The sequence below is a fragment of the Nyctereutes procyonoides genome, unplaced genomic scaffold, assembly GCF_905146905.1.
Source record: "Nyctereutes procyonoides isolate TBG_1078 unplaced genomic scaffold, NYPRO_anot_genome, whole genome shotgun sequence".
Lineage (NCBI taxonomy): Eukaryota > Metazoa > Chordata > Mammalia > Carnivora > Canidae > Nyctereutes > Nyctereutes procyonoides.
This window is the reverse complement of record NW_026575146.1, coordinates 65988705-66013809: the sequence shown is the minus strand read 5'-3', so window position 1 is coordinate 66013809 and position 25105 is coordinate 65988705. Positions and strand designations below refer to the sequence as shown.

Here is a 25105-nt window from a genome sequence, read left to right as displayed (position 1 = left end):
ATGCACACTCCCAAGCGGATGCTTTGGATGCAACTTTGGTTATTTCCCAAAGTGTAATTGTTGCATTTAGAGAGCATGGGAGTTTAGTTTTGTTTTTGCCTTAAAACAACACAGGATTCCTTGAGCCAATTCCAAGTCCTCCCCTCCCCCTAGAACACCAAGCAATTCAACAGAAAATATTTTTTAACTCCAGTAAGAAAATGACTAAAAACCTAATAGAAAGGTGGATAAAGGCTATGAATCAGTAATTCACATCAGAAAAAACTTTACCAACAAACCAGAAAAAACATACATGCTCAAAAGTAATCAGGGAAATACCAGTGCCATGAAGGCGGGGCCTGGCCTACCATGTTCACATACCCTATTCCTGGCATTATGCTTGGTATGCATGGATTGCTCAGTCTTCAAAATAGCAAATAAAAACTCGACAGTAAGGCACTTGGCTGGCTCAGTCAGAAGAGCATGTGACTTTTGATCTCAGGGTCATGTTAGGGGTAGAGATTACTTAAAAAACCTAAACCTGTTGATAACAAGTATTAGGAAGTTCAGAATTGGGACCTGTGAATATGATCAGCTATCACTCTTGTGATGGGGTTATGTTATATGGCATAGTTGACCTTAAAATAGGAAGATGAGGGCAGCCCAGGTGGCTCAGTGGTTTAGCACCACCTTTAGCCCAGGGCCTGATCCCGGAGACCTGGGATCAAGTCATGCGTCGGGTTCCCTGCATGGAGCCTACTTCTCCCTCTGCCTGTGTCTCTACCTCTCTCTCTCTCTCTCTCTCTCTCTCTCTCTCTCGAATAACTAAATAAAATTTTAAAAAAATAGGGAGATGATCCCAGTGGGTGTGGCCCAATCACATGAACCCTTTTAAAGCATGGAGTTTTCTCTGGCTGGTGACAGAAAAGGAAGTCCAAAAGAGTTGAAGCATGAGAAGGATTTGATGTACCATTGCTGGCTTTGAAGATAGAGGGAGCCATGCCCTGGCCTCCAGAAGGTAAGAACAACCCCTGGCTAGCAACTAGCAAAGAAACAGAGACCTTGGTCCTACAACCATAATTGCAATCTGCCAACAACTTGAATGGGCTTGGAAGCAGATCATTCCAATGTCTTCCAGATAAGAGCCTAGTGCAGCCCATCTTGATTTCAGCTTTGTGATAGTCTGAGCAGAGAACCTAGCCAGTGTCTCCCAGACTTATGACCTACAGAACAGTGAGCTAATAAATAGATGTTTTAAGCCACTAAGTTTGTGGCAATTTGTTAAACAGCATAGAAAACCAATACAACCATGTATTGTTAATGGGTTTAGTACTGTTCATGGCTAAAAATGTAAAACTGGTCTGCATCCAGTGATGAATGGAGTGTGGAATAAAATGGTGATAGTGTTTTTCAACAAATTATTAAAAATAAATGAAACGAATAATAACTTTTGACAACCTTGGCAGTATCTACTATAGCTAGATCTATGTAAACTGTGACTCAGCAATTCCACTCCTTGGTATGCACCCAACAGAAATGAATACTTATTTTGGTTCAGGTCATGATCTCATCAGGGTCATGAGACCGAGCCCCATGTTGAGCCCTGTGCTCAGCATGGAGTCAGCTGGTCTCTTTCCCTCTGTTCCTCCTTCCACTTGCTCACTCACTCTCTCTCAAATAAAATCTTTTTTTAAAAAATATTTTATTTATTTATTCATGAAAGACACAGAGGAGAGAGAGAGGCAGAGACATAGGCAGAGGAAGAAGCAGGCTCCATGCAGGGAGCCTGATGTGGGACTCGATCCCGGGTCTCCAGGATCACGCCCTGGGCCGAAGGCAGGTGCTAAACCGCTGAGCCACTCAGGGATCCCAATCTTTTTTTTTTTTTTAAAGAACTAAATTTTTTTTAATTTTTATTTATTTTATGATAGTCACACACACACACAGAGAGAGAGAGAGAAAGAGGCAGAGACATAGGCAGAGGGAGAAGCAGGCTCCATGCACCGGGAGCCCGACGTGGGACTCGATCCGGGGTCTCCAGAATCGCGCCCTGGGCCAAAGGCAGGCGCCAAACCGCTGCGCCACCCAGGGATCCCCCAATCTTTTTTTAAAAAAAGATTTATTTATTCATGAGAGACACATAGAGAGGCAGAGACATAGTCAGAGGGAGAAGCAGGTTCCCTGCAGGGAACCTGACTCTGGGACTTCCAAATCCCAGGATCACGCCCAGATTCAAAGGCAGACACTCAACCTCACAGCCACCCAGGCATTCCCCCCACCCCTTTTCTTTAAAGATTTGCTTATTTATTCGAGAGAGATACAGAAAGGCAGAGGATAAAATCTTTTTTTTATTTTATTTTATTTTATTATTTTTTTAATAAATTAATTTTTTTGGTGTTCATTTTACCAACATACAGAATAACACCCAGTGCTCATCCCGTCAAGTGTCCCCCTCAGTGCCCGTCACCCATTCACCCCCAACCCCCGCCCTCCTCCCCCTCCACCACCCCTAGTTCATTTCCCAGAGTTAGAAGTCTTTATGTTCTGTCTCCCTTTCTGATATTTCCCACACATTTCTTCTCCCTTCCCTTATATTCCCTTTCACTATTATTCATATTCCCCAAATGAATGAGGACATATAATGTTTGTCCTTCTCCGATTGACTTACTTCACTCAGCATAATACCCTCCAGTTCCATCCACGTTGAAGCAAATGGTGGGTATTTGTCGTTTCTAATGGCTGAGTAATATTCCATTGTATACATAAACCACATCTTCTTTATCCATTCATCGTTCGATGGACACCGAGGCTCCTTCCACAGTTTGGCTATTGTGGACATGGCTGCTAGAAACATTGGGGTGGGGATCCCTGGGTGGCGCAGCGGTTTGGCGCCTTCCTTTGGCCCAGGGCGCGATCCTGGAGACCCGGGATCGAGTCCCACGTCGGGCTCCCGGTGCATGGAGCCTGCTTCTCCCTCTGCCTGTGTCTCTGCCTCTCTCTCTCTCTCTCTCTCTCTCTCTCTCTCTCTGTATGACTATCACAAATAAATAATAATAAAAAAAAATTAAAAAAAAAAGAAACATTGGGGTGCAGGTGTCCCGGCGTTTCATTGCATCTGAATCTTTGGGGTAAATCCCTAACAGTGCAATTGCTGGGTCGTAGGGCAGGTCTATTTTTAATTCTTTGAGGAACCTCCACACAGTTTTCCAGAGTGGCTGCACCAGTTCACATTCCCACCAACAGTGTAAGAGGGTTCCCTTTTCTCCGCATCCTCTCCAACATTTGTTGTTTCCTGCCTTGTTAATTTTCCCCATTCTCACTGGTGTGAGGTGGTATCTCATTGTGGTTTTTTTTTTATATATATATATTTTTTAAATTTTTATTTATTTATGATAGGCACACAGTGAGAGAGAGAGAGGCAGAGACACAGGCAGAGGGAGAAGCAGGCTCCATGCACCGGGAGCCCGATGTGGGATTCGATCCCGGGTCTCCAGGATCGCGCCCTGGGCCAAAGGCAGGCGCCAAATCACTGCGCCACCCAGGGATCCCTCATTGTGGTTTTGATTTGTATTTCCCTAATGGCAAGTGATGCAGAGCATTTTCTCATGTGTATGTTGGCCATGTCTATGTCTTCCTCTGTGAGATTTCTCTTCATGTCTTTTGCCCATTTCATGATTGGATTGTTTCTTTCTTTGCTGTTGAGTTTAATAAGTTCTTTATAGATTTTGGAAACTAGCCCTTTATCTGATATGTTATTTGCAAATATCTTCTCCCATTCTGTAGGTTGTCTTTGAGTTTTGTTGACTGTATCCTTTGCTGTGCAAAAGCTTCTTATCTTGATGAAGTCCCAATAGTTCATAAAATCTTTTTTTAAAAAAAGAATGCTTATGAGAACCAAAAGACAAGTCCAGGGATCCCTGGGTGGCGCAGAGGTTTGGCACCTGCCTTTGGCCCAGGGCGCGATCCTGGAGACCCGGGATCGAATCCCACATTAGGCTCCCGGTGCATGGAGCCTACTTCTCCCTCTGCCTGTGTCTCTGCCTCTCTCTCTCTCTCTCTCTCTCTCTGTGACTATCATAAATAAATAAAAAATTAAAAATAAGACAAGTCCAGAAACATTTAGAGCAACTATCTATAAAAGCAAAAAAAAAAAATCAGTAAACAGCCCTAGCCCACTGCAGCTATCAATTTATTGCCTCTCTGTTCCATATATTACCTGTTCTGCAGTAGTGGGCTGGACCCTGTAGCCATTTCTCCTTTGCAGTCAACACTTTGTTGGCTTTGTCAGTAGAGGGCACTGGCTCTTATTCTTTGGGCACGCTCTCAGCCCTAGGATTTTAAGAGGTATAGTTATTAGAATTATAACTGTTATAGGTAAAAACTTTTTTTAAAGATTTATTTATAAATCTTTATCCACTGAACACAGAGTCAGATGTGGAGCTCCATCTCACAACCCTGAGATCATGACTTGAGCTGAAATCAAGAATCAGACGTTCAGGGATCCCTGGGTGGCGCGGCGGTTTAGTGCCTGCCTTTGGCCCAGGGCGCGATCCTGGAGGCCCGGGATCGAATCCCACGTCGGGCTCCTGGTGCATGGAGCCTGCTTCTCCCTCTGCCTGTGTCTCTGCCTCTCTCTCTCTCTCTCTCTCTCTCTCTCTCTCTCTCTGTGACTGTCATAAATTAAAAAAAAAAAAAGAATCGGACGTTCAACTGACTGGGCCACCCAGGCACCCCTATAGTTAATAACTTTTTATATCAAATTTACTCTGTTCAAATGACTGAACATTCCCTGATACACTCACCAACAGCAGTGTGGATAATTACACTAGATATCCATGCAGTGAAATGCTATGCACACAGCAATGACCAAGTGATTCCTACATACAATACTGTTGACTCTCAGACACAAATGGAAGGGAGGGATAGGGCTTAACCTTGCCTAGCAGTGCAAGGTTCTAAAGCCTTTCCAACTTCACTTCCTGATATAGGGTCCTCTGGGCAAGCTCCAACTGCCCCCATTCCTTCCCAGTGAAAGCCACGACCATGTCCTCAAAGGTGATATATCCGGGACTGGGACACACCTGTCCAGCCAGGCCTAGGTCATCTCCTCTCCATCCTTGCTTTGAACAAATTCAGGGGATGGGGCAGACAGGATTCCATAGCACCCAGGGTTAAGAGGGACCCAGGCCCAAACCCAGAGTTTCTAGAAGAGAAGACACATGTTCCCAGGAAGCTCCATCCCCACACACAAGACTGCTCTTTATCTCTTGCATCTATTTGGCTCTCCCTGCCTTGGGGACATGCCCTTCCCTCCGCTCCACTTTGGCCAGCCCTTACACGTCAGCTCCTGATTCCCATGGCCAACTGCCCCTCGAGTCCCCACCTAGAAGTCTCCAGAAAGCCTAGACTTCATTGGCTCAGTGCTACCTACCGCTCTAGCCACTTCCCATATCACTCAGTGGTAACTCCATCCCTCTAGTTGCTCACAGCTGAAACCAAAAGGGCCCCCATAATCTTTGTCTGGGGTCCACAATCTGGCCACCTCTCATTCTTCCACTGCTGCCATCCTTGTTCTCCATATCATAGCACTAGCCCCTCAACTAAACTAGCTTCCCCTCAACCACATCCCCCCTCCAGGTTCGTCTTGTCCCACAACAGCTAAACAGATCTTGTTAAAGCTTTAGTCAGAACTCCAGGTATATACACCAAAGAATTAAAAACAGGTACTCAAAACAGTACATGTACAGGAATGTTCACACTCAAGGGGTACCTGGGTGTCTCACACAGTTGGGTGTCTGACTCTTGATTTCAGTTCAGGTCCTAATCTCGGGGTCATGGGATCAAGCCCCACATTGGGCTCCCTGCTCAGTGGGAAATCTGCTACTCTCTTTCCCTCTATCCCTCCCCTCCCTCTAATAAATAAATAAATCTTTAAAAAAAAAAGACGGTGTTCATATTCAAAATAGCCAAAAGATGGAAACAATTCAAATGTCCATTAACAGATGAATGGATAAACAAATTGTGCAACAAATATACAGTGGAATAGCATTCAGCCATAACAAGGAATGAAGGGCTGACAGTTGCTACACCAGGGCAGATGACACTCCAATACTATCTACATGCTAGGCCTGCTCTGAGCACCACACTCCTCTCTCTCCCTTCTCCCATACCAGGAGTACAACTATCCCCTTGGCAAACAAAGAGACAGAGCCCAAGAAAGGCCAGGTATCCTGTGTGAGGGCAGTGGGCTGAACACCAACTGTGTCCTAGACCAGTGCACCCAACCACTTCTTGGGGCGTCAGCTTTTTTTTTTTTTAAGTTTTCTGAGAGAGCGAGAGAGGACACACATGGGAGTGGGGGAGGGGAAGAAGAAGGCGAGGGAGAGAGAGTCTGAGGTAGACTCTGGCTGAGCACACAGCCCTATGTGGGGCTTGATCTCATGATCCTGAGATTATGACCTGACCCAAAACCAAGACTGGGATGCCCAACCTACTGCACCACCCAGGCGCTCCTGTACATTAATTTTAAAGCAAACTTCACATCATACAATAAACAAACATTGTTTCAGGTTACCTTAAAACAGATAACTTCTAAATTAACAGATATTCATCCACATAATCCTGTTTACTACCTGGAACTACATCTGGGAAGTCCCACCCACCCATACCCATCACCAACTCCAATTCCCTCAAGTGGGCGCCTTCTTTTGGGGAATTTAGGGTTTTACTGGGATCTGCATAGGCCACAGCCTCCTCCTCCAATGGTAGATGCCTACAGGTAGACCCCTCTCCTAATGACCATGGGTGCTCAAGAAGTCAGTTCACTTTCACAGCAGACTTGTGTTTTCTGTGGTCTCAGCGATACCAACACTATCTTTTTAAAAATTATTTATTTATTCATGAGAGACACACAGAGAGAGGCAGAGACACAGACAGAGGGAGAAGCAGGCTCCCCACTGGGAGCCCTATGTGAGACTCGATCCGGGACCAGGATCACACCCTGAGCCAGAGGGTGTGATACTCAACCACCAAGCCACCCAGGTATCCCAATACCAACACTATCTGAACAAGTATCTGGCCATGTGTGTGTAGTCCATCCTGCTTCCCACTCTGTGAAAGCCCCACCATCCTGTCCTGACCTTGCACTGGGCTGTCTGGACCAGGACTGCCTATCCCATTCCACAGCATGAAACACACCCTGGAGATCTTTCCTACCATATCTGCTATCCCTTTAAATCTGCCCTCTTAAGCCATGATCAGCTCCCCATTCTTCCCAGGTCATCCCCCGACCGCATTCCCATCCCAAAAGGTTCTGCCTAGCCCACCCTTTCTAGAAGTGTCCCCCCACCCCACCTCCCTGTTCCCAGAAGATATCTCCACTGCAGCCTTCCCAAAAGATTTCCCCTCTACCGCACTCTTCCCAGAAGTTCCTCCCTATGGTCCTTCTGTCATCCAACTTCCCACAGCAGAGGCCTGGACCATGGCTCCAACCTATGAGGCTCTGCTTGGCCTTCCTTGGATGGGTGGCACGTCAGGAAACACAAGAGACCCCAACTTAGCAGGGTTCCCACTACAGGGCACCAGCAACCATGTCCATGCCTCCTCAGAGCACCTTAACCAGGGACAAGCACAGTCTAGAAAAAAGAGCCAAAGAGGGAGAAGGGAGATGACCATGAGATGCTGCCTCTTATTACCAACACTGTTTATAATCATGACTCATTTACTGAAGGAGAAAAACTCATCCTGAACCATTAAACCTGAAAGCATAGGCCCAAACAGGCAAGGGATGGGGGCGGGGCACTTAACATGAGCAGTCAAGGAAAGATGGGACAAGAAGAAACTGTGGACTTGGTGGTTTTTAAGAAACTTCATCATCCAGGGATCCCTGGGTAGCTCGGCGGTTTGGTGTCTGCCTTCAACCCAAGGTGTGATCCTGGAGTACCAGGATCTGGTCCTGCATCGGGCTCCCTGCATGGAGCCTGCTTTTCCCTCTGCCTGTGTCTCTGCCTCTCTCCCTTGCTGTGTCTCTCATGAGTAAATAAATAAAATCTTAAAAAAAAGAAACTTCATCATCTAAGACATCACTATAGCATCTGATTGTATTTGGAACACTCACATGCTTATGTGCCTGGCATGATTTATTCCCAAGGCCAAGAGCTGTTATTCATGGGATTCATGGTCTACCTACAAGAATAGCCACCACCCACTACAGGGATTCCTGCAACAGCAGTCACCCTATAAGATCATGACTAAATTATGGTGCCCTCTACCACCTTTCACTTCTCTTCCTAAGCAGTGCGGTCTTTTTGTCAGGGAGGGAAGGTAGAACTGGGGAAGAGTTCTGACACATGACATGTCTGAATGTTTGTATCCCCACCAAATTCATGTTGAAAGCTAATCCCCAATGTGGTGGTATTTGGTGATAGGCCTTTGGGAGGTTATTAGGTTATGAAGGCAGAGCTCTCATGAATGAAATTAATGCTTTTATAAAAGAGACCCGAGAAAGTTCCTTTACCCCTAGTACCACATAAGAACCTAGTGAAAAGATGGCCATCTATGAACCAGGAAGCAGGCTCTCACCAGACATAAAATCTGCCAGTGCACTGATCTTGGGTTTCATAGCTTCCAGAAATGCTAGAAATAAATTTTTGTTGTTTATAAGCCATTGACTCAGTGGCATTCTGCTATAACAGCTCAAACAGACTGACAACAAGCTAAGCATGTTGCAAAGTAAAGTAAGGAGAAAACTCCTTATCAGATATTAGAATTTATTACTAAGCTATGCTAATTAGGCTGGTGTGGAAAACCAACAACAAAAAAACCCAGAAAGATCAACTGAATGAAATAAGAATAAAGTATGTGTGTAATCAGGGGGGAAGAGAAAAAAATTGTGATTTGGGGCGCCTGGCTGGTTCAATCAGTGGACCATGCCACTCTTGATCTCAGAGTCATGAGTTTGAGCCCCATGTTGGGTGTAAAGTTTATTTAAAAAGAAAAAAGAAAAGAAAAATAATGTGTATTTAAAAAGAAGAAAAATAATGTGTGTTATGTACCAAATAAATATTTCATTTAATTTCTACCTAGGAGGGGAATACAAAAAGTAGAATATTATGTTTTAGTTCTTGTAAATGTAATAGCAAAAAGTGTGAATGCCCCAAGCTGGTTGGGCTTGAGGAAGCAGGGATTTGTATAAGCTTCTGGTGAAACTGTAAATCTGCAGATCCACAGTGAGATCTTGCCCACTTACTTGATACTTGCAATGATGGTGTTGGCTAAATAATTCATGGCTAAACACCTCTCTCGGACAGGATTTCTTTCACCATGAAGTGAGAACAAGACTACAACCCTCCTTGTGAGATGTGATGAGGAGATAGACTGTCAAGTGACAAGTGCCAGCCTTGGTCTGGCCCCAAGGGAGCCCATGAGGGTTCTCAGGCACAATTTTATTTTTGTTGTTGATGATGATCCCATTCAATGAGACTCTGAGGTGGGATGGACATGCTTACTCTCTAGATGAAGAAATAAGCTCTTAATGACAGGTAGAGCCAAGATGCCAATTTCTGAGACAATAGGTATCCCTTGTGGAGTCCTTTGCAGCACTTTTCTGGTTTAATCTCCACAGACATCTTTCAAGGTGGGCACAATCATCAATGCCACTTTACAATGAAGGAAACCAATGCACAGGAGACAGGTGGTTCTAGGGACTTGCCCCAGGCCACAAAGCCTGCGGCCACCTCTCACTTCCCAGTGCAAGTTCTGGGATCCAAAAACCTAGATTCTAGTCTACCATATATCCCTATACCCCACCCCCATGCATCTTCAGCACAAGGTATTCTGTTGATTAAATGGGAGTTCTTTAGTCCCATATCCCAGATGCTAGCTTTGTCTATTAGGAAATGCAGTCACACAGCCTCACACATCAGGGACCCTTGAGCTGGGTACATAAGAATGCAATACTCTTCATCGGGGGAATGACCACAACTTAATACCCACTCATAGCATGATACATGCAAGAGAAGCAGATATATAGGTTTATGCTGGCACCAGGCAATGAGCAGCTTGGCACAGAAGCCGAGGGAGGGCTGGAGAGCAAGGTCCAGAAGGTCTTAAGGGATGATGACAACACATGGCAGGAACACTTGGTCACAGTAGAGGTGGCCCATGTCATCCTCTACTACTTCATCCATCCACTCCAAAATTCTATCTACGTTGGTCTTTGGTATCAAAGGGTACAATAGCCTTAAGATTAAAAAGGACCTGGAGCAACCTGGGTGGCTCAGCAGTTTACCGCTGCAGCCTTCAGCCCAGGGCCTGATCCTGGAGACCTGGGATCGAGTCCCACGTCAGGCTCCCTGTATAAAGGCTGCTTCTCCCTCTGCCTGTGTCTGTGCCTCTGTGTGTCTCTCTTGAATAAACAAATAACATCTTTAAAAAAAAAAAGATTTAAAAGGATCTACCATGTGTAGGGCAGGAAAATGGGCCTCAAGGAGGACCAGTCCAGACTCTGCTGCCTGTACCAGTTGTCAGATGATATGGAATCTACTGTGTGCACCAGGGGAAGGTAGTCCTGGGCCAAAGCAGGGGTGGCCAGCCTGGGCCTCCATTGCTATGTTCACACATGTCCAGCTCCTTTGCTGGCCAAGTCTCTCCTAAAAGGGACAAGTGAGGTATAAGCAAGTGAAAGAAACTAACAACCTACTGTGTTCAGGGGCGCTGACTGGACCACTGTAGGCACAGATCCAAGTGCGCACTGGTGCCACAAAGGGGCTGCAGTTCCTCAGGGCACACATGAGGTTCCTTAGGCACTACAGGGCAAAGAAACAGTGACACCAGGAACGACCAGTTCTTGGAAGAAAAAAATCACATGTGTGGCCCGCTGTGGGATAAGATTGCCAAACTGGAATTGGCCCTACAATGCCCAGAGAAACCATGGCTCACAGCCTCAGGGGCATCACCTGCTGCTGCTCACATCAGCCCCACAACACTGGCGGCACTTATGGACCATGTCCCACACAAACTTCTCTCTCCCGGATCCTTGGCCTCCTCTGGCTTTGCTCTAGGGTTCAGTCCCTAGAACCACCTGTCACAGCCCCCACAGTGCCCAGTCGGCTCTTCTGGAACCTGGGCCAAAACACTCCAAAGCAATCTGGTATCTCAGCCACACTATTCCTTCCTGAAGTGTCTTGAGAAAGGTACAAAGCAGCAACAACAGCACCATCCTCACAGGGGTCATGAGGTATAAATTAGTGAACATATGTGAAAAGCTGATAACAGTACCTATAACACGGTAGGCCATAATAATTCATTTATTGGAGCCCCCAAATCCCTTGGGAAGAGCAATTCCCTGCTTGTGAGGCACTGGACTGCCCAATCTGTGGATTGCTTTCCCTTGAATAAGGGATATCAAACTCATTACTAAACTTTTTTAGGTTTGTCATTTGACAGCCCCATGTAAGTAACACTGTTCACATGGTCATCTGATTGTCCTAGCTGTTCCCTGATAGGAGGAGATTTGGTCTGATCACTTGGGCTAATCCTTCTTTCTTCCCACGCACAGCCAGCTGGCTCCCCACCACCATCACCACCACCACCACCAACCACTACCACCTGTTTGTTATTCCTCTTATTCCAGCCTAAATTCCCTACATTCAGTCTCTTTTTCATGAAGATCAAGAGAAAAAAACATTGAAGGTAGACATACTATTACAGATATGGTATAATAACAAATATATATTCAGTCTTTGTCTCTGATTTCCAACACACTGCTCCTAAAACTCTTGGGATTTCCTGAGTCATAGGAATATCTTCTGTTACTGATTAAAAGCCCCTTTCAGGGACACCTGGTTGGCTTAGCACTTGAGCATCTGCCTTTGGCTCAGGGCCTGATCCAGATCTTGGGTCAAGTCCCATATTGGGCTCCCTGCAGGGAGCCTGCCTCTCCTACTGGCTGTGTCTTTGCCTCTCTCTCTATGTCTCTCATGAATAAATAAATAAAATCTTTTAAAAATAAAATAAATAAAATAAAATAAAAGCCCCTTTCAGGGGCTCCTGATGGCTCAGTGGCTTAAGCAGCCAGCTCTTGATCTCAGCTCAAGTCTTGATCTCAGGGTTGTGAGTTCAAGCCCCACATTGGGCTTTGTGATGGGAATGGAGCCTACTTAACAACTAAATAAATAAATAATAAAAACAAAAGCCTCTTCCAAAAAAAACAAAACAACAAAAAAACCAAAACCCAAAACTAAAACCAAAAAAGATACCAACCTCTGAACTAGTTTTTAAAAAAAGCCCCTTTCAACCAAACCCAGGATTTATGTTAATAAGGTGACTTGAGTCAGAAAGGGGCCTAGACACCTTCAAGATGGGGCTGGATGCCAAAGGAACAAAGCTTGTGACCCCACAGTTGCCTTTACTGTTTTACTTACAAGCTTTGGGAAAGGGAGAGGGCCTGCATTGGGGTTAATCACAAATGCTCAATGATTTATTTTTATTTATTTTTTTTAAAGAATTTTATTTATTTATTCATGAGAGACACAGAGAGAGAGAGAGGCAGAGACACAGGCAGAGGGAGAAGCAGGCTCCATGCAGGGAGCCCTACGCAGGACTGGATCCCAGGTCCCCAGGATCACACCCCAGGCTTCAGGCAGCGCCACACCGCTGCGCCACCGGGGCTGCCCTCAATGATTTAGTCAATAATTGAAACTCCATAAAATCTCTCACAGTTCCTGGTTGGTAAACACATCAAGGTCCTGGGATTGTGGTGTGCACTGAGAAAGGGAAGCCCTGCCCATCTTCCCACCCTCATACCTTGCTGTAGGCACTCCTTCCCTTGTGGTATTTCTAAGTTGCATTCTTTACAATAAGCAGGTAATAGTAAATAAAACACTTTCCTGAGTTCTATAATTTGTTCTAATGAATTACCAACCTGAGGGGCGGGCGAGTATGAAAACCGTGAACCAGTAGTGTGCCAGGCAGAAATGTGAGTAGATTGGGCACCTCATATGAAGTGTGGCCATTCTTGTTGGACTGAACCCTAACCCTCTGGGATATGCAGACTGTGGGCAGTTGTGTCACAACTAAATTGATTGTCCTATGGCCAGGTGGTGACAGAGAATTCAAGAATCAGTATTGAGACAGAAAAAAAGAAAAACTCTGTTATTAGAATAATACCTATGCAGAGCCACCAGGAAATACCTAAATATACATTGGTAGTAAAATATTTAATAGAGAGAGTATACACAGGAGGAAGCAAAGACTGAGCCAACAATTAGAAGACTCTACAGAGCCAAATGTGAAGCTAAACAATTGTCAGGATTAAATCTTTTTTAAAAAAGATTTTATTTATTTATTCATGAGAGACACAGAAACAGAGGCAGAGACGTAGCAGAGGGAGAAGAAGGCTCCATGCAGGAAACCCAATGTGGGACTCGATCCCAGAACCCCAGGATCATGACTGGAGCCAAAGGCAGATGCTCAACCACTGTGCCACCCTGGCGACCCAGGATTAAATCTTTAATTAATTCTAACACTTATTTTTCAAACAATTTTCTTCAAAAAATTAATTTCTGAATTTTCAGAGTTAAGAAAAATGAATACTAATTATATATTATTTTTAAGTATTTCAAACCAGATCATGAAGTATGACAGATTTCCCTATTTAATAAGAATTCTAGGGTTCTTAACAAATGTCTTATGCCCACCACAATTTAAGGCCATCCATATATGATCAAAGGCAGTAAGACTTTCAGAAAGCCCTGGAACATCTAGAGAATGAGGTAATCTTCTAATATGAGCACCCACCTAGGAACACATGGCAACTCCAAGCCGAGCATGGGCAGGCAGGACAGCTGATATAAGGCCAGCAGTGCCAGTTTCCAAATCACATCCCACTACAGCAGCCAGCTGCCCTGAGAGATGAAAGGTAGGAGCAAATGAGGTTTTGATTCCTGCAGCAGTCAAGAATGGAACCCTCTGAACTAGGATGGAGTGTGAGAGGATGCTGGTGGTTAGAGACACTTTCTGACTCCCAGGTACAGAAGGCTGTAACACTGTTAGGGATGTGGCCCAAGACAGGTGTGGTGATTTTCACAAGTCACAGAGGTGCCCAACATTAATGCAAGGCTGCCCGGGACAGGAGCTGAATGTGAATACTCCCAACAACCTCGAGTTGTGCATTCTTAGTCCAGTATTTTAGATGTGAAGAAACTTAAATCACAGACAGGGGACATCGAGGCCCATTATCACACAGGTTATGGTCAGAGGAACCCACCTGCAAACTTAGGTGAGACTGACCTACCCTGGGCCTAAGCTGACTCCTCTTCCTCCATGTTGCTTTAAAAAAAAAAGAGAGAGAGGGAGCATGAACAAGGGAGGGACAGAGGAAGAGGGAAGGGAAGAGCAGACTCCCCATTGAATGGGGAGGAGAGCCCAACTTGGGGCTCCATACTTCCACCCATGACCTGGGTGGAAGTCAGATGCTTAACTGAATGAGCCACCCGGTAGCCCCCCTCCATGTTGCATTCTGCATCCAGCTGGACATGTGCATATATTTTATGCAAGTTTGAAGCATGTGGAAATCACATGCTTGGAAACACCAGATACAGAACATCTCACTTGATTCTGCCACTCCGAAACAGTGTAGACCTTTCTCTTCACAAAGTTAGGAGGGAATAATTCTTGCATGTCCCTAATTGTGGATGCTGAGGCCTCTAAGAATGCATACCATGCTAAGAGGCTTGCCTGTATTTCAAAAAAGATCCCACTTGGACTGTTTGTACACAAGTATGCTACCTTGTCAAAGTGTAACCAAACTCAAGGGATTTAATGCATGCTTAGCGTGCATTAAATTGAACACAACCCAAGGAAGTGTTAAAGAACTTTTCAATTACTTGTTACTAAATAAGTAAGAAACCAGGGCACTGTGTACCTGTAGGGTTAGTACAGGAAGCTTTTTTTTTTTTTTTTTTTTTTTTGAGAGAGAGAGAGAGAACACAAGCTGGGAGAGGAGCAGAGAGAAGGACAAGCAGACTCCTGCTGAGCATGGAGCCCGACACAGAACTTGATCCCAAGACCCTGATATCATGACCTGAGCCAAGATCAAGAGTCGGAAGCTTAGCCACCCAGGCGCCCAGCAGGCTTTTTATTCAGTGTATTAGGGTGTGGAGACAGGGAGCTTGCATATACACTAAGGAACCAACACACATTGTATTACTTAGGTACTTTGGTTCAACTGTGTCTTGGTTTGCTGTCTTGATGGAAGTAAATTACTCCCTTTGGGTTTGTTGTGTCTTTTTAAACACTAGACATTGCAGAACATCCTCCCACTCTGCTGGTCTCTCCTGATTCCCAGCCCCTTGCTGTGACCTCATATCTCACCCTTTCCCCTCATCCCTCATCTCTTTCTCTCAGGTCCCCCAACACCAGTGTCCCCTTATTGTGTCCTCACTTGGTCACATGTCTTTGAAATGCCTTGTTAACATGCTATTTGATGACATTCATTTGTTCTTTCCAAAGACCAAGACCTGCTGCCCAACATGGTGCTCCTCTGCCACCAGAGGCTAAGGCTGTACCAAACTGCCCAGACAGATAAGTGAGCAAGGGACCTATCATGTCACTTTGTACTTGCACCTGCGCAGAGTCTCCCAGTCTGGGCTGTCAAGCCTAATTCCTGTCCCCTGGGCAGTGACCCCATGGACTCCATCCTGGCTGTGTCCAATATGCACTCAGTTAACTGGCATGTCTCTGTTTTTTCAGCTGTTAGCATGGAGCAGGGGAAGAGCAGGTGTTATATGACCAGAAAGATAACCATCATGAAATATACCCAGAGCCTTTTCCCTACAAAGATATATACTACCAGGAATAAAGCTGCTAGAGCCATCTCCAGCTGGGTGAAGGACATTGCTCCCATTACATGAGACAAGATTGAATATGACCAGAAAGATAACTATCTCATGAAATATACTCAGAGCCTCTTCCTTACAAAGACATATACTACCAGGAATAAAGCTGCTAGAGCCATCTCCAGCTGGGTGAAGGACATTGCTCCCACTACAGGTCCCTCTAGCCTTCTTCTCTCACCTAAGTGAGAGAGATCGCAGGGGCGAGGGTTTCTAGCAAATACTTTGAGAATGCTGTAGCCAGGGAAGGCAGTTGGGGTCAAGGAAGAAAAAATGAAAGAAAGAAACTACGGTGGTGGAGATATGCTCCTCAGACACAGTGCTACTAAAGATTGGGATTTCATTGGAAGATTTAGTATGATCCTCTCCCCTCTCACCCTTTACACATCAGTGGAATTCCAGTGTAACAGAGGATTACAACTAAAAGAGATGCAAGACACGGACTCTCTCTGGAGAAGAACACTTACCAGAGCACAAAGTCTACAGAACAGACAAAAACTAGACCACTAGAGGAATTTGAAGCCTCTAGCACCCATAGTTACAACAAACATTAAGTACAGTCCTACTTCAATCCATATTACCAAACCTCCTGTTTACTTTTGCTCCTGTTACCAAACATATTTCTCGCTTTCAACAACAAATGACAAGGCATATCAAAAGGCAAGAAAAAACAGGCTGAGCACACACAAAGCAATCATCAGAATGACAACCAGATAGGACACAGAGGTTGGGAGTATCACACAGGATGTAAAATAACTATGATTAAGATGTTAAGGGTCCTAGTGGAAAAAAAGTAGACAAAATGCAGGAATAGGTGGATAATGTAAGCAGAGAGATGGAAACTCTAAGGTAAGATCAAAAGTTAAGGCTAGAGATAGAAAACACTAGTAGTAATGAAGAGTGCCTTCAACTGGCTCATCAGCAGGCTCAACCCAGCCAAGGAAAGAATGGATGCTCAGCACAATTCAGCACAATGCAAATGCTTATTACTATCTGTTTCACAGATGAGGACACAGGGGTTCACAGAAGTCCAACCAGGTTAGCTAGGGTCCCACCACCGGCCCCAGACAACCCCCTCCCCATACCCCCCACAACCTCCCACCGCCAGCCACCTGGCAGTGCAATCTTGTTCAGGGTGAGATCTGAATCAGGGATATGGAGCTACTCTGTGTACAGAGGACGACTTGTTGCCATTTTTATTTCATTTCCAATTCACTAAATTGTGAGTTTACCAAACACTTAGCATTTCTCTAAATAGTAGGCAATCAAGATCCTTCTAGTCTAACTAATTACACGTTATAGGGATAATTTTAAAATACGAAGTTTTAAAGAAATTAAATGTCTCCAAACATTCAAACAGCGCTTGAAATGTTAATGCCTCTAAGCTTCTGAATAAGTCACGAGATTAATATGTTAGATTTTCTTAAACTCTTTCAAAGCGAGCATCTATAGCGGAGATAGATGCATATAGAAGGAGGCAGGAATAATGAACGACCTTGACACACATTAATTCCATATTTCCTTAAAGCAGTGGGTAATATGCGGTGGGTAACATGACTGTACCACCTTATCCATGCAGATTACCGACCCTGAAAAAAACCAAATCGTCCCAGTGGAGCAACAGAGGGAAAACCTCTTCTTCTCTGCCAGCAGTCACCCGTGTGCAGAGACGGCCTTTCCTTTTGTTTTTAGGTGTGACAGACACTCAGGTTGGTCCCGAGGAAAAGACACCGAGGAATCAATATCGTGATGTGCCAACAACACCCAGACGACCCAAAGACAAGCAAGTCCGGGAAAATACATTCTGCGCGGTCCAGTTTAGTAAGGTAAACAGATGGGTTAGGGACGTCTCAGAGAACAAGTCAAACTCAAGAAAAATTTAGGCTGGGGGCTTGCAGCCCTTGGGGTAGAGGCTGCAAAAGTGATATTAACCCTTCACAGGACACAGAGAGGCCAAACCCGAGCCCAGGCCTCCAGAGGCAGCGCTGGGGTGGGCACTGCCAGGCTCGGTGCCAAAGCGCCAACCCTCGCACACGCACACACCCAGCCCGCAACGACACTAGGCTTTGTCCTTAAAGCCCCAGGCTGGGGTCGCCTCCCGGGACCTCAGCAGTTTCCGCTTCTGCGCGTCCAGCATTTAGTGTCGGCGGCCGCTTGGGTGCACGCCGGGATCCCAGGACCCCGAGCGCAGGCCCCCCAGCCGGGCGACTCCCCACCTCACGCGCGTGGGCCCACGGAAGCAGGGTCGTGCCTGCGGGAACCCATCTCCCAGAGCGCTGCGCGGAGATGCCTGACGGTCGCCAGAGGCGTGGGCAAGGGTACCGCCCGACTGGCCGCCGAGCCGGCGGAAACTACGCTTCCCAGAAGGCGCCGCGCGTGCGTCCGCAGGGCTCATGGGGCCAATGACGGCTTGCGGAGGCTGGACTTCCGGCGTCCGGGGGCTGTCACTTTGCTGCCGGGCGTGGGGCCACACCGGTGTCCGGGACTGAGGCGCGACCGACCCGGGTCGGTTTTCCAGAGGCTTGGAGACCCAAGGCGAGGGCTGCGAGGAAGGCGCGAGCGGAGGGCCGCAACGCGCACGCCGTGATCGTGGGCGACGGTCGCGTCCCCCGAGCCTGGGTTTCTCCGGGTGTAGCCTGGGACGCCCCGCAAGGCTGTGGGGCGGTGCCCAGAGTCACGTGTTCTCCGACCCCCGGGCGGCAGGGGCGGCGGCGTCCTGGGCGTCTGTGCCCTCGAACGACGGGAAGACTGAGGCCTGGAGCCGGGACGTCGCGTTGTGGGTCGCTTTCTGCGCGTCCTCAAGCAAGGGTTCTGATGGCGACCGCGGCGCTGACAGAGCCCGCACAGGTGGGTAGAGGAAGCGTAAGACCACCAACCGCCTGCTCCCTCCTCGAGGCACCCGAGCCTCGACTCAGGGAAGGACTTTACTTTGACGTTTTGTCTCCCCTCCCGGTCCGTCCTAGGCCCGGGGGCTCAGGCCAGTGGAGCGTTGCACGTGTGAGATCCCCACTTCTGGCAGCCAAAGGAGTGAGGTGTAGACGGAAGTTCCCAGCAGAGGGTCCCACACGGGCAAAAGCTGGGAGGGGAGACTGAGCCTAGGTGCTTCGGGAACTGAGCTTCCAGACGTGAGCAAGGAAGAGAAATAGCAGGCTGAGGAGTTGCGTCGGGGCCCGGGGAGGAATCGAACAGAGCCTGGACTTGCTTTAAGTTAGGATTTTTAAAGTATCCCACCGTTTCCTTGGCGGAGAAATGCGCAGAGCGGGAGTGGCCGTGTGCACGGAGCAGGCACTGCCACAGTCCGGGTAGCCGAAGACGGCACCTGCTGCAGGCACACTGGGCCAGCGGAGACGGGAAAGGGGTTGGATTCCCGTGGGTCTGAGGTCTCAGGTGTTGCGTGTGAGCCGGTGGCCCTAGTAGAACACAGTCCCAAGTTTTTTGGCCTGAGCACCCAGAGGAAAGTAGGTGCTGTAGACAGGAACGGGAATTTGAAGGGAAAGCAGGCTGCGGAGTAAGATCAGGGAGTCTGTGATGTCCCAGGGTGGAGGTATGGTGTGGATCGGGAATTGCAGATGTCTAAGGATAGGGGCCTGACATTCTGAGCCAAGGCAAGGCCTGGGAATCAAACTTAGGAAGGAATCTCGTGGATGCGGCCAGGGATGGGTAGCACTCCAGGGAGATGAAGAAAGGCTGGTAGCCCCTGGGGCTCTTGGTGGGGGATAGAGGGGTGGAGCTTGGCTAGTGGCTGAAGGCAGGGTTTTGGCCAAGGAAATGGGGGAGGGACCATAGTTTGGAGGGAGGGTGGAACCGGCTTCCTGTGTGCCCACCAGATCCTTGGGGCCCCTCCTGTAGTGACTGGAGGGGATCAGCCGGGCCAGTCATTCATGCTGAAGGAGCAGTCTTGGGATGTCAGGCAAGTTCAGCAGAAGGGGGCATCCCTACGAGCATGGGCATGTCCTGCAGGGTCCATAGCTGGGACTTGTACAATTGCTAATTCCAGGAACAGTTAAGGGTATGTCTGGGGAGGTCAGTCTGTGCAAAGGCTGGAGCATGAGTGTGCACCTGGGCCTGCCTTTGGGGTGGTAGCCATCTGAAGGTCGAGAGCTAGCTCTGCCTGCCTTGTGTAAGTGGCCAGTCAGAAGGCCGAGAAGGCATCTATGCCCTAGACAGGTAGGGTTTAGGAAAGAGGAGGGAAGTTGCATCTGCAGAGTTGCAGAGCCTGGGGAGAGGAGGGTGAGGGGGAGCAAGGTAAGCCTCTGAGGGATATTGGGAAAGATAGCCCTTGGGACAGGGAGGTGGGTCCTGGGTCGTCATCAGCCATAGCTTAGATCGTGTCCATCCTCCCCTGCCCACTGTTGTAGAGCCTGATGGCCTTTGAGGATGTGGCCGTGTACTTCTCCCAGGAGGAATGGGAGCTCCTGGATGCAGCCCAGAGGGCCTTGTACTGCCACGTGATGCTAGAGAACTTCGCACTTGTGGCTTCACTGGGTAAGGCCCTGGGTTTTCCATGGGAAGCTCTGTTGTTGCCAGCACTAACCCCTTATCTCCTGTTGGCCTATGAGCAGCCTCATACCAGCTGGCTGAGTGTCCCTGTGCCGCTGTGGCGCCTCTGTGTCCAGGCTCGGCCCCTTTCATCTGGTGCTGCCAACACGGTTCTCCTCACAGGGACCATTGAACTCTTCCTGTGAGTCTTGCCATGTGGCGTGGTTTTCTTGGTTGCACAGATGACACCATCTATACCCCATAAAGCCCTGACTTCTCCCATCTGTTGGGCGGTAGGTTGTCCTGAGCTGGGTCTAGCCCCTCACTTGCTTGTCTTTTCTTACAGGGCTCTCTGCGTCACGACCCCGGGTAGTCATGCAGCTTGAGCGTGGCGAGGAGCCCTGGGTTCTCAGTGGGACAGTTGTGATGCCAGCCAGGAATGCTCAGAGGAAGGCCAGCCCTGGTGAGTGGGGACTCAGAGGCAGTGAGCTTGGGCCCATCTGCCGCCACGCTTCTGTCCCCTTTCCCTGCCTTCCTGGAGGCTCTCATCTCCCACCTCCTGCCTGACTCTCTCCCGTCCTCCTTAAACCATCAGCCACTCCTGGAGGCTCTGGCCTTGGCTTGCCCATCAAGGGGGAGATCCCAGGGTACCCCATGCCAGGCAGTGGGCCACAGCCTTTACGAGGACAGTCTGTGGCCACACTATGGGAGAGGCAGTGGGGGGGGGGGGGCGCGGTGGCGGCACAGGCAGGGACAGGGTTTGAGAGTAGGGCCTATAGCATCAGGTAGCTATCTGTGTAAGGAACAAAAGCAGGCTTGAGGAGTCCCCTGGGACAGAAGTGAAGTACATACACTGGTATCTGGCCACTGCGTTTCTCCCCAGCTTGCACACCCAGTCCTTAGCATTCCTTTGCCTGACCCCTAGGCATGCCCCAACCATCCCCTCTGGCCAGGATGACCCAGGATCCACCATTTCTGTGCCTTCAGGTTCCCGTCATCTGGCATACGACAGGGTGGTTCCTGGAGAAGCAGCGCTGCCAGGGGCCCTCCATGATGGCTCCCGTCCAGCGCCTACAAGGGTCCTTCCCTTCACTGGCATGTGTGATCGTGGGAAAAGCCTGGAGGACTGGCAGGGCATCTCCCCTTCTCAGGAGAAAAAACCCACAGGGGTGTCTGTAATCTATTGGGAACGGCTCCTGCTGGGTCCTGGCAGTGGGGAGGCCAGTGTCAGCCTCAGGCTGACCTCTCCACTGAGGATGGCTGAGGACAGCTCACCCAGGGAGAAGGCCCTTATGAACCGCCCCGTGCCAGGCAAGCAGCTGAGGGCATGTGGGGGTCAGAAGCCATATGGGCGGGAGGCCCCTGGGAGAGCCTTCCCCAAAATTCCAGAATTTGAGGCTGGTCTCACCTCTGGGCAAGGTGGTAAGGGTACAGCTAGCCGCAAGCCTCATGGACTCCCTGCTGGCCAGGAGCCCCCGACCTGGCATCAGCTGGGAAAGGCCCTCCACACAGGCACTGGCCTCCTTTCAGGGGAGAAGCCCTTTGAATGCAGGGCATGCAACAAAGTGTTCGTGAAGAGCTCCGACCTGCTCAAGCACCTGCGCACCCACACTGGGGAGCGGCCATATGAATGTGCTCAGTGTGGCAAGGCCTTTAGCCAGACATCACACCTGACGCAGCACCAGCGCATCCACAGTGGTGAGACACCCTATGCATGCCCAGCCTGTGGTAAGGCCTTCAGGCATAGCTCCTCCCTGGTGAGACACCAGCGCATACACACAGCTGAGAAGTCTTTCCGCTGCAGCGAGTGTGGCAAGGCCTTCAGCCATGGGTCCAACCTCAGCCAGCACCGCAAAATCCACGCAGGTGGGCGGCCCTACGCGTGTGCCCAGTGTGGCCGCCGCTTCTGCCGCAACTCACACCTGATCCAGCATGAGCGCATGCACACGGGTGAGAAGCCTTATACCTGTGCTCTTTGCGGTGCTGCCTTCAGCCAGGGTTCCTCGCTGTCTAATCACCAGCGTGTGCACACAGGCGAAAAGCCCTTTGCCTGTGCAGAATGTGGCCGTGCCTTCAGTCACAGCTCTAACCTCACGCAGCATCAGCTTCTGCACACGGGTGAGCGGCCCTTCCGCTGTGGGGACTGCGGGAAGGCTTTTGCCAAGGGCGCAGTGTTGCTCAGCCACCGACGCATCCACACGGGTGAGAAGCCCTTTGTATGCACACATTGCGGCCGTGCCTTCCGAGAGCGCCCAGCCCTCTTCCACCACCAGAGGATCCACACAGGAGAGAAACCTGTGCGGAAACCGCGGCGTGGGACTGGCCTGTGCCCCCAGGCCAGGCCTTCTTTGGGAGCATCATCAGAGGGTTCACTGGGGAGGGAAGCTGGGCCCACTCCCACTTCAGGTCCAGCCACAGTTTCAAAGCCTGCTGAAGCCTGAGTTCACAGCTGGTTGCTAAACACCTGTGTCTCCCACACATCCACATTTTGGAGAAGACATGGCCGTGTACCGTGGTTCCATCTGCACATGGTGATGATGTTTGCCATTTCAGCCACAGGTCATCCCAACGGTCAGGCTGCAGAAATATCAGGGGGCTGTGTGGATGCTGGGACTTTGGTAGGGCAAAGACCTGGCAGAGTGCTGTTTCATGCCTATTATGACGTGGGTACTCAGGTGAGGAGGAGGAGGGCTGGAGTGCTGGGGAGGCGGTCCTAGAAGATTCCCACGTCTGTACACCAGTGACTGCCAGGCTGACCCTCAGGATGTTCCTTCAAGACCTCACTTCATCCAAGGCCTCCTGTGAGCAGACCCAGGGGGTAGGAGGTCATGTGCTGTCTGGTGTTGGCCTTGGGCTCTAAGTCTCAGCTTCCACCTCCGGAAAAGAATGGGAGGGAAGGAGGGAGGGAGGGAGAGAGAGATTCAGGCCTACCGAGGGTATCTGCAGGACCCTGATAGGCAGGATCTTGATAAGGGCCAACATGTGCCCATTGCCACCCCTGTGAGGTGGCTGCTGTGGTTGGTACCCCATTTCTCAGATGAGGAAACTGCGGCAGAGAGAGGGGATGTGAGTTGCACACAGCAGAGCCAGGACATGGCTCCTGGCCATAGGCTCAGCATCCCGAGCTCAGCACTCTGCCCCCGTGCTCTGGCACCCATGCTCTAGTCTGCCAGTGTGAGAGCTGGGTGATTCCAGGCCTGGCTACCTGCACCTAGAACTCCCACAGACGGTGGAGCAAGTAGAGGTAGAGGGCCCTGGGTTGGGGAGAGGGAGACCAACATCAAGAATGATGGCTCTTCAGCCATGCTCTTCCATTCAGTTTCTCATCCAAGCCTCAGGATTGGCCACATCCTCTTGTTACCAAAGGCTCCCTTACAGGAGCCTTTATATCCCCACTGCCCTGAGAAGAGATGATCATAACAGGTTTGGAAGAGACCAGATGGGACTACTTGTTTCTGCAGAGTCTGGTCGACAGGTGTCCACCTGTTCTCTTGCCTCATGTGGAAAGGGGATTTGCCGTTCCCTAAGGCCATGTGTGTGCACCTTCCCATCGTGGGACACCTCCACATGGCTGGTACACTGAGTCAGATGGGTGGGGTGGGGCCCAGGTTTCTCTCTGTGGCTCTCAGCGGACCAGCGTCCATCGTGACCTGAGGCTTTACTCCCAGGGATGTTAGTGGACTCTTGGGAACAAAAAAGAAAAGACCCAAAAGTAGAAGTTGGAATGGACGTATATTGTTGAAATCCTTGCACAACACTATGGAAGTGCACAGCCTGGCCTCCCCTCCCAACCTCCAGATTATGGTTCTGGAGTGTTTAACGACACATTCTTCACAGAGCTGTGAAGTTTTGCTTCAACCAGGTCCTTTTGAGAGTCTAAAGGTTAGATACACAGCTTGCCTGTTCCCCAAATAAGGGTCTGGGACATTTATGTCTTCATGACAGCCAAAGGTTCATGGGAGTCTGCGAAGAGACTTGGGCTATGTTAGACATCATGAAGCTGCCCAAGTCTCAGGTTTTTTTTTTTTGTTCCAAGTCTCCGTTCTACTATAAGATGAGTCTTTGTAGATCCAGGCTCGGGAGCCTGAGATAAGGGGGTATCCTAGTCCCATCACCTCCAAGGTTCGCAGCCACCTGTCACACAAAATGAACACAGAAAATGATGTGCCCCGCCCCCCCCCGCATCCACCTGCCAGCACGTTCAGACTTCTCTTCCATCTCTGGAACCTCGTAAGTCCTATAATGAGGGGAGATGTGGCAGCAGTGAGAGATGTCTTGCAGGGAACTGGGTCCCCAAGATCGTTGGAGTATAGTTCCACTGAACCAGAACTTCTGGTATGGTGCAGGACCTTGAACCACTGTCCACCCCTCCTGGACTCCTCTGCTCTGACCTTGTTCCTATTCCATTTCCCCCAGATTTACTTTCAGGAGGATGACTTGAGTAGGCCACAGCCTCACTCCACACTCTGTTCAGAGACCTCTGGGGAATCCATGGGATTTGGGATGAAAGGCATCTGTCAAACACCAAGTGGGTACTCAGCAAATTATATTCAACCTTTTCTGCATCTTCAACTGAAGCTCCTGGAGTCCAGTTTCCAACCTGAGCCCTCCTGACCCTTCGACCCTCCCATCTCCCTATGTGTGAGGCATCCTGCTATCTCTCACTTCCTCCATCTGAAACCACTGCTCCCAATATCCAGGACTTCAGTGGCTCTCACCTTGATCAGCAACTATTATAGTCACCTGCCTTCATC

The 25105-nt window shown here is 48.9% G+C and overlaps 1 protein-coding gene across 4 annotated transcripts; it reads left to right on the top strand.

The window, feature by feature from the left end:
- The first annotated feature begins 18311 nt into the window (after positions 1–18311).
- LOC129500981 (zinc finger protein 324A-like) lies at positions 18312–25105 on the top strand. 4 transcript variants are annotated; one of them, XM_055311921.1, is made up of 4 exons: positions 18314–18719; positions 20231–20357; positions 20698–20814; positions 21339–25105. In XM_055311921.1, exons 1-4 carry the CDS (start codon positions 18687–18689, stop codon positions 22790–22792), a joined length of 1731 nt encoding a protein of 576 aa, XP_055167896.1. In that variant the 5' UTR covers positions 18314–18686; the 3' UTR covers positions 22793–25105. The 4 variants fall into 4 exon arrangements, with proteins under 4 accessions (XP_055167899.1, XP_055167896.1, XP_055167897.1 ...); XM_055311923.1 differs by lacking the exon at positions 18314–18719 and adding an exon at positions 20435–20553 and having other exon boundaries at positions 20287–20357; XM_055311924.1 differs by lacking the exon at positions 20231–20357 and having other exon boundaries at positions 18312–18719.